At 42.4% G+C, this 10,101-nt stretch overlaps 1 protein-coding gene across 1 annotated transcript; it reads right to left on the reverse strand.

Moving 5' to 3' along the window:
* Positions 1–1,027: 1,027 nt before the first annotated feature.
* On the reverse strand, positions 1,028–8,031 carry LOC132765527 (transmembrane protease serine 12-like). Its single transcript, XM_060759810.2, has 5 exons — positions 7,492–8,031; positions 4,767–4,968; positions 3,448–3,713; positions 2,461–2,603; positions 1,028–1,378 (listed from the first exon to the last, which is right to left on the reverse strand). Exons 1-5 carry the CDS (start codon positions 7,601–7,603, stop codon positions 1,127–1,129), a joined length of 975 nt encoding a protein of 324 aa, XP_060615793.2. The 5' UTR covers positions 7,604–8,031; the 3' UTR covers positions 1,028–1,126.
* Positions 8,032–10,101: the final 2,070 nt, after the last annotated feature.

The following is a 10,101-nucleotide window of genomic DNA, read 5'->3' on the forward strand; positions in this document are numbered from 1 at the left end:
AACTCTCTACCCTGGAGTGTGGTGGAGGCTTTTAAGCAAAGGCTGGATGGCCATTGGTTGGGGTGCTTTGAATACGATCCTGCTTTCCTGCTTCTTGGACTGGATAGCCCAAAAGGTCTCTTCCAACTTTAAGATTCTATGATTAAGCTGCTTTTGAGTCCCTTTTTTAGAAGGAACCCGCAGGATACAAATAGTAATGATAATTTTAAATGTAGGTAAAGGTAAAGGTTGTCTCCTGACATTAAGTCCAGTCATGTCTGACTCTGGGGGTTGGTGCTCATCTCCATTTCTAAGCCAAAGAGCCAGCGTTGTCCATAGACACCTCCAAGGTCATGTGGCCAGCATGACCGCATGGAGCGCCGTTACCTTCCCACTGGAGCAGTACCTATTGATCTATTCACATTTGCATGTTTTCGAACTGCTAGGTTGGCAGAAGCTAGGGCTGACAGCGGAAGCTCACACAGCTCCCTGGAATCGAACCTGCGACCTTTTGGTCAACAAGCTCAGCAGCACAGTGCTTTAACCCACTGTGCCACCGGGGGGGCCCCATAATTTTAAATGTAGGGGTTGTCAAATTTTGAAATGCTTGTATTTGCATGTATGTATGTAGCTCAGAGATGGGACACAACATTCATTTATGTTTCATCCACACCTTCTGCACATATTCTGAAAGTAATTTAACACACAGCACTTTTAAAATAATTATGTGCTTGAAACAAAGTTTTTTCTACATTGAACCATCATAAAGGAAAAGTCTTTCCAACCCAACCAACCTCTGGGGAAGTTTTGGGGCATATACCTGTGGAAGGCTCCAAAATGAAAGAAAAACAGAGCTCTCACTTGGTCCTCATTTCTGTATGATTGAGCAGATGCCACCTGAATGCAACTTTATGTTAAAAATAATACAGTGTATTTTTTAAATCATTCATTCTTTTTAGTCTGCTTTGATGATAAAATAATTTAGAATGCAAACACACATATAACTGAACAATGCCTTTCCATTTACATTTTAAAATAATGACTGACATTTATTTGTGAATTTCTGTGGATAAAATAAAAGATTATAAACCCTACCACATTGTAAAATAATATTTTGAACAATGTTTTAAAAGGGCATGCTTAAAAACTAGCCTGAGATCACTTTAGAATAATGGAAAGCAACCCATAACACAGTGAGAAAGATAAGCAAATGGTGACTGCCCAGAGTGGTGGTTCTGTTTTGAAGCGTTGAATCTAGCCAATCGGTGTACTTGGCTAAACGTACATAAATTCCTGGACTCCTAGGTCGTCCACAACCATATCCATAACTTGTGATTCCTATCACATAATACTTGTCCTCATTTGGGAAGTAGCACATCAGAGGTCCACCACTGTCTCCCTGCAAAATGAAGAAAACAATCTGGGTGCCGTGCATTATATTCTGTAGGTTTACTATGCAGAGAGTTGACAGTATTGAAGAAATACTGCATATTGCATCTACAAAGCTGTTTTTTTAATACAATAAAACTGGCTAGATCTACACAGCCATATAGGTCAGTGTAGATTCATATGTCAGTCAATTGAGTTGAACTGCATTGCATGGGTCTACACTGACCACATAATGCAGTTCTAAACTATATAGAAGTGTAGATCCATCTTGTGTTACATTAACTTTGTCTTTATTTGTCTTAGTTTGCTTTCAATTACCAAATTTCAATATGAATCAAGTCAGTGCAGAATTTATGGTATATGGGATATAGTACTGCGTTAGTTAGACCTATTTTTAATCATAACTCTCAAAAATCCAGAAACCACATTTATGCAGCATCTACCAATCCCCATGGATGCCAGTTAATTGAGAGTCTACTGTACTTGGTAGGTCATATCAACTGAGCCTCCTGTTCTGGTGCATGTATGCCAGGAGCATTAACCAGGGTTCTTGTTTAGTGTCAGGGACGGATGAGTCAGCAGCCACATTTCAAATAATATAGTAAGCATTCCATATTTGTTTAATTCAGTATACACTTCCAGGACTAAATCAGGTGTGACCAAGTGTTGCACAATAACACATGCCTTTTAAAGCCAAAACTCTGGCTTCCCCTTGTGTGAGAGTATTATCATTGTAATATAATAATATGTGTTATCATTCTTATGATTCATAAAGCATTGAGAGAAAATTACAGAGGAATCCAGAAAGCCCTTTATTGGCAATCTTGCATTGTTTGAATTGTACTACGTACAAGTAGGTATCATGCATAAATCTTACCAAAACATTTGTATAATTCTCAATTGGAATTTTACCACATATCTCAAATATATATTTTACATATAAAATTATGAGATTTTTAATTTTAATTTCTCTTCCCCCAATTTCTTCTTTGTTCTGATGCCACTGTGATTTATTACTGGATAATAAAGCTCTAGGGTATAAGATAAACCTATTTAGCAATTTGTTTTGAAATAAATCTGTCTTCACTTTACCTGGCAGGTATCAACATTTCCGCTTTCAGAACCAGCACAAACACTATTTTTTGATATAGTTCCCATATACCAACTTCCACTATTACAGATTTTTAGTGGGAAAAGTTTTACTTGAGCTTCTTGTAATATATAAGATGCTGAACCTGTAAGAAAAACATAAAACACTGCTGTAAGTATGTTTCCATATAAAAATATGCTGATTTTTCATGAGTCTATATTACTTGTACTGTTTGATCAAGTATAACTCTCTTAAGTCTAATAGATTCTACATGCATTTCAGAAGACAGACATGCCTCTGACAAAGAAACCCAATCCCTCTTTTCTGCCTTGTCCTCTGTCTAGCTGGAAGATTTTAATATCTTTGGCATTGTGGTGGGGACGCTGAAAGCAAGCAGGATAAAAGATTTTCACTATCAGGCTGTAGCAGTGCGTCTGCAATAAACAATGCAATACAGTTTAAGCTTGGAAATAATGGGATTACATTCTAACTGATCCTCATGCAGCTGTGTCTATCTGAATACAATATGGGAAAACATTGGTTTGGTCCTTCTTAATAAAGTAAGAAGCCATTGGGTATAGGCTTCTCTGAATATTTGCTACCACTGATTTATCCCAAGAGACACCAGTAATTCACTGCCTAGCAAAGCTAATGAGGGAAAAACATTTTAACCATATGACTTAGATCCTTAGATAGATAGATGATAGATAGATAGATAGATAGATAGATAGATAGATAGATAGATAGAAGTATAAAGTATAACACAATAAACAGGAGTATTGTCAGGTACCCTCAGAAGAGAACCACAAGTGTCTGTAACTCCCTGAAAAATGTGTGCTCACGGACATGTGTTCTTGAGTTTCTCTGTATATAATGTGTGGATGAACTCTAGATAATATACTCACAAAATATAATTGTTCTGATCTTACTAGGTTTATAAATCTAATCATCGTTCTCAGTAAGTTTTAATAGAAAAATCAATGACTTACCATTCTCCCTTGTCATTCCCCATCCACTTATGAAACAAGGAGTCTCATTGGTCAAGAGATGAGAAGAGTTATATATGCAGATGGGCTGAACATAGTCATTGTATTTGACAGGCCTGCTTAGTTTAAACAAAGCAAGATCATTCTCCTGGGTTATTTTGTTGAAGTCATGGTGTCTCAGGATAGCCTCAATATGTCTGATTATAGTATAATTTGTCTTCATATAAAGATGATGGAGACCAAATACAGCCCTCCACCTTCCTGGATTCCTAGGGCAGAAAAAATTTCCGTGAGGAATCAAAGATTTTGAGAAGTAAAAACCAACACAAGAAAGAAAACATTTGTATCTAGAGATACTCAATAACCCATCAAATACATGGTGCATTGCAGATCATCCAGTCATAATGTTCATGGTACTGCAATGACTTATGAGCAACCATGAAGATTGCAAATAATTTGGGAGGGATGTGTATAAAAAATCTCATGCCTTTTTATTTTTCCTATTCCTAAAACCACTCTTGGTTTAAAATATCTCATTCTAGAGCAGGGGTCCTCAAACTAAGGCCCAAGGGCCGAATACGGCCCTCCAAGGTAATTTACCCGGCCCTCACCCAGGGTCAACCTAAGTCTGAAACAACTTGAAAGCACACAACAACAATCCTATCTCATCAGCCAAAAGCAGGCCCACACTTCCCACTGAAATACTAATAAGTTTATATTTGTTTAAATTGTTCTTCCTTTTAATTATTAGATTGTTTTAAAAGTGTTTTTTGCCCTGCAAATAAGATATGTGCAGTGTGCATAGGAATTCATTAGTGCTTTTTTCAAATTATAATCTGATCCTCCGACAGTTTGAGAGACTGTAACCTGGCCCTCTGTTTAAAAATTTTGGAGACCCCTGCTCTAGAGCAAATTTCTAGAAATTAAAAAGTAATGGTAAAGGTTTTCCTTTGCCATTAAGTCTAGTCGTGTCTGACTAGGGGGTGGTGCTCATCTCCATTTATAAACCGAAGAGCCGGCATTGTCCATGGATGCCTCAAAGGTCATGTGGCCAGCATGACTGCATTGAGCGCCATTACCTTCCCGCTGGAGTGGTACCTATTGATCTCACATTTGCATGTTTTCGAACTGCCAGATTGGCAGAAACGGCCTAACAGCGGGAGCTTGCCCTGTTCTCCAGATTCAAACAGCCAACCTTTTGGTTAGCAAGTTCAGCAGCTTAGTGGCAGGTAAAGAATAATGCCTTTTGCACTAAAGCAATGCCTTTGAAAGTTCAGAAAATCTTTTATCACATGAGGCAAGGATGGAAAAGAGTTACGTACAAGACCTTTACTGTGCAGTGTCCAGCTGACAGCACATAGGCCTCATTGATTAAACTTCCACCACAGAGATGAAGATATCCTCTATTCCTGTGGTGAATCTGAAGACTAACTTGCCATGGCCATGCGCCGGCCTGAGCATTGCGACCACCAATAATACGCATGCCAGTTGCCGGCTCATTCACTACCTTCCTTCTTCCGCATTCTAGGAGGAAAAAAAGTTTCCGTGAGATGTAAGCTTTGCACATTATAAAATCATCACCATCATAGGCTATCACTCATGGCTGAGTACAATTATCTTCCAAGCATAGTAGTCTTGGCGGTGAGTCTGCAAATGACTGTAAAGACTGGGTTGTTGTAGGTTTTTCGGGCTATATGGCCATGTTCTAGAGGCATTCTCTACTGATGTTTTGCTTGCATCTATGGCAGGCAAGCATCCTCAAAGGTAGTCAGGTCTGTTGGAGCTAGGAAAATTGGGTTTCTATATCTGTGCTGTAAAGAGCTTTTTAAATACAGAGCTCCTGAAATAACATTGAGAAGTTTCCCAGTCCTGGGGACATTTCAGCCTCTTTTCAAGCATGGAGGGGCCCAGAGCTCACTGCATGTTCCAGGGTTGAAAAAGAGGCAGAAATGTCCTGAAAGGAGGACAGGCAGGCAAGCGTGTTCAGAGCTCCTGCCTGTTATCACACTTTACTCCCATGTTTACAACTGAAAAACAGGTGGGATGGGAACCATAAAGAGTTTCCCCATCCTGTTTCATTGCCCAGCAGCAGTAGTCTCTTTTATCCTATGGGGTTTGATGCAGAACCATATGGAAAGAAATTGTTTTAACCTGGAGCACTGTCTTTTGTATCCTATGGGGTGTGGTGCAGAATTTTGTGATCCCATGGAAAGAAGGGGTTTCAAACTGGTGTCAGTCTCCTTTAATGTAAGTGGCTTTGGGTAGGGCGAGGGATCTCTTGGTTTTCAGATATTGTTTCTCCTGATTTTTTAAAAAAGTAATACTAACCGTGTGATGAATGTAAAAGATGAATGTATTGCCAGCTCTTAAATTTCCAGGTGTGAGTCTGATGGGGAGGTAGAACTCGAAAGCGGACTGCTGACGCTATAAGAGGGGTGATTCTCTACTCTTAAAGGGATGGTCACCCATGCTTTCCACTCAATGTGATGAGGTCTTTGACTGTAAACTGTGCAATTCCATTCAAGTCTACTCAGAAATAACCCCAATTAGGTTAAATAGGATTAACCTCCACCTGTGTGCACTTGACTGCAGCTTAAAGATAATGATGCTTTTAATATATGTTAAAAAGGTAAAGGTTTCCCCTGGCATTAAGTCAAGTTGTGTCCAGCTCTGGGGGTTGGTAGGTAAAGGTAAAGGTAGTCCCCTGACATTAAGTCCAGTCATGTCTGACTCTGTGGGTTGGTGCTCATCTCCATTTCTAAGCCGAAGAGCCAGCATTGTCCATAGACGACTCCAAGGCCACCTGGCCAGTATGACTGCATGGGTGCTGTTACCTTCCAGGACAAGTGGTACCTATTGATCAACTCACATTTGCATGTTAGACTGCTAGGATGGCAAAAGCTGGGGCTAACAGCGGGAGCTCATCCTGCTCCCCAGATTCAAACCGCCGACCTTTCGGTCAGCAAGTTCAGTAGTTCAGCATTTTAACCTGCTGCGCCACCAGGGGGCTAATATATATTAAGTAAAGGTAAAGGTTTTCCCCTGACATTAAGTCCAGCCGTGTCCAACTCTGGGGGTTGGTGCTCATCTCCATTTCTTGTCTATAGATGGCTCTAAGGCCATGTGGCCGGCATGACTGCATGGGTGCTGCGACTTTCCTGCAGAAGCGGTACCTATTGATCTACTCACATTGGCATGTTCGACTGCTAAGTTGGCAAAAGCTGAGGCTAACAGCAAGAGCTCATCCTGCTCCCCGGATTCAAACCGCTGACCTTTTGGTCAGCAAGTTCAGCAGCTCGATGTTAGCCACCACAGGGCTATATATTAGGAACCAACCCAAGTGATTGGGGCCATGGGAAGCAAGACCATGCACCATGAGGGCTCGATAAAGGGTATCCTCACACTTCCAGAGAAAGAAGCTCAAGGGCAACTTGGGTCACGTCCAGGTTGTAGAATTGGTCGGGTTTGATTCCACTTTAGCTGCCAGGGCTCAATGATACGGAACTTTGGGGTTTGTAGTTTGTACTCTCTCTTTGGTAGAGAGAAGGCGAAAGGCCTTGTGAAACTACAACTCCCAGGATTTACATAGCCCTGAACTGCGCCGGTTAAAGGGGTTTCAGGCTGCATTAAGTCTACTGAGTGAGTGCACTTTTAAACCGAAGGATTCCCTGTTTTATACTCCAACTCCCAGGTGCCTTAGACAGCTTGGGAGCTGAAGTCCAGAAAACCAGGCGGATTACAGCTGGGACGCCAGTCTTCTAGGGTGAAACACAGAGGCTCCTTCCTTGGAGGTTTTTAAACAGAGGCTGGACGACCACCTGTCGGGGGTGCTTTGAATGCGATTTTCCTGCTTCTTGGCAGGGGGTTGGACTGGATGGCCCGCGAGGTCTCTTCCAACTCTAGGATTCTACCTATGAGGAGGACAAAGTACTCTGATCTCAACCAGAGGGGTCTTTGTCTTCTAACCACCATCTCAGACGACACCTTGACCCCTGAACGGGCCCTCCAGCGCGAGGGCACTGGGTCCCGGGGGCGGGGCTCCCTCACCCTCGGGGAGATTTCCCGTGGACAGGAGGGTGGGCGGGGCTTCCGCCAGGAACGTCATCAGCGCCAGGAGGGTGCCGCGCCACCCCGGCATCTTCCGCCCGCCAAGCAACATGGCGCCCGAGCGGAGGGGCTTCTCTTCCCCGAAGAACGGGCCGAACGGAGAGGCCTTCCATGCAGGGAACGCCTGGCCTGGCCTTTCTGGCGGGGCGTTGAAGCGTTTGCCAGTCCCTTCCTCTGCAAGATCGCCTCCAGCACCCGGGACCCTTGGGCAGTCTCCCTTCCACGTCCAAACCAGGGCTGACCCGGCTTAGCGTCCAAGATCAGGATGAGGAAAAGCGCCAAAGTGACGGAAGAAGCAGGGAATCTGCGAGGAAGGAGGCATTGGGAAATGAGGCACAGGCCACCTCCAGCAGGTTCCATCTATCTGGTTTGGAAGGGCGCTTATTTTTCTGCTTTGAGGTTAAAAGTAGTTTTGATCCAGAGTTTTAAGCCCTGCCTCAGAGATTTGGAAACTTTAAACATGGCTTCAACTTTAAACGATGCTGTGACTGTGCCATAAAGCAGGCACCCTCCAACTGCGGCCCGCCAGCTGTTTGGGCCTCCAACTCCCAGAAGCCCTAACGGGCTTGTTCAATTGTCAGGAATTCTGGGAGTTGAAGGCCCAAACAGCTGGAAGGCCGCAGTTGGAGGGTGCCTGCCATAAAGTGTTAGAATGAGTCACAGTAATTATTTATTTATTTATTTATTTATTTATCGTGTCATCAGCAACCATTGTATTACAATTCTAACAGAGCAAAACAAACACAGAGATTAAAAAGAAAAAGAAAAAAAAACGGGAAAAAAAAACCACACAGATTTTGTAAATTTGGTATTTGGTTAAATGTCCTTTGACCAGTGTCACAGCTCTACTTTGTGTGTGGGGCGAGATGCTAGTCCAGGGATGGGTCAACTTCGGCCCTGCAGGTGTTTTGGACTTCAGGCTGTTGGGAATTGTGGGAGTCCAAAACCCCTGGAGGGCCGAAGTTGGCCCATGCCTGGGCTAGGCCCTTGCAAATATCCGTTTCATTGTCACTCATTTATTTAGTCACAGTAATAAATGAGTGACAATGAAACGGATATTTGCAAGGGCCTAGCCCAGGCATGGGCCAACTTCGGCCCTCCAGGGGTTTTGGACTCCCACAATTCCCAACAGCCTGAAGTCCAAAACACCTGCAGGGCCGAAGTTGACCCATGCCTGGACTAGCATCTCGCCCCACACACAAAGTAGAGCTGTGAGTAACTCAGAACAAATGTCCTGCCAGATTATATACCAGTGGATCCCAACCTTATCTTGACCAGAGACCACTCCCCAACATTAGTACCAAAAGGGTTATGAATCAGTTTTTGGGCAACACACATTTTTTTAGATTTACAAACTTTACTACTGTTTTGGAAAAATAAAATATGTGTTTCATTTGCTTTAAAAGCAACAAGAGAAAAATAATGTATAAAAATCAAACTTTTTAGTACAGTGCCAATCCTGCAATACTGTGGATGTACTTACGGCTCAAGATGAATTAATTTCCTTCCAAGATGGTTAATTCTTAAGTAAAAAAATTGGAGACAATTCCAATCATATTTGAATCCATGTGTTTTATTTGCAGATGTTTTTATGAACATCCAGTTCAGTATGATTTCTTAAATATTGTAAAAAAGCATGGCATTAGTATCTCCAATGCATGTTGCTTTTTAAATGCAGAAATACATATGTAAGAAAGGAGTGCTTTGAATACTCACCTTAGGGGAGAAAATGTGTTCTACAGTAAATGATTTTCAGTGTATATTCTTTTTAGTGCCAGTGCTGTCAAACTTGTGACCCTCCAGGTGTTTTGGAGTTCAGCTCCCAGAATTCCTGACTATTGGATAAGCTGGCTAGGACTTCTGGGAGTCTGAAACATCTGAAGGGCCAACAGGTTTGACACCTCTGCAAGTTTAGCCAATTTTGAAGAATGATAATAATCACTGTCCAACACACATTTTGGTGCCTCAAATGTTAGTCCTGTTTCTGGGCATATTTGCTGATTCAAAAAAATGGCACCGGTTTTCCCCTATTGGCTGTTTGCGATACAGAACATATGCCATATATCAGTTGCCATCTGCTTGCCCATAGTGAATCTTGATAACCATTTCTAAGAAACTAGAGTTAATGTGGCCTATCCAATACCATTTTCTGAATCTGCACCCCAAATAACCCCAGGAACCGGCCTAAAAACCCACACACCAATAATTTTTGTTGTGTGTTATATAGAGGGTTAATGGGTAAAAAATGGAGCCCTCAGTGGCACAGTGGGTTAAACCCCTGTGCCGGCAGGACTGAAGACCGACAGTTAGCAGGTTCGAATCCGGGGAGAGGCAGATGAGCTCCCTCTATCAACTCCAGCTCCTCATGTGGGGACATGAGAAGGATGATAAAAACATCAAATCATCAGGGCGTCTCCGGGGCAACATCCTTGCAGACGGCCAATTCTCTCACACCAGAAGTGACTTGCAGTTTCTCAAGTCGCTCCTGACACAACAACATGGGTTAAAATTTACAAGACAACTGCAAATAATCTTCTGTGTTTACAATTT

Source organism: Anolis sagrei, chromosome 2 (assembly GCF_037176765.1).
Source record: "Anolis sagrei isolate rAnoSag1 chromosome 2, rAnoSag1.mat, whole genome shotgun sequence".
Lineage (NCBI taxonomy): Eukaryota > Metazoa > Chordata > Lepidosauria > Squamata > Dactyloidae > Anolis > Anolis sagrei.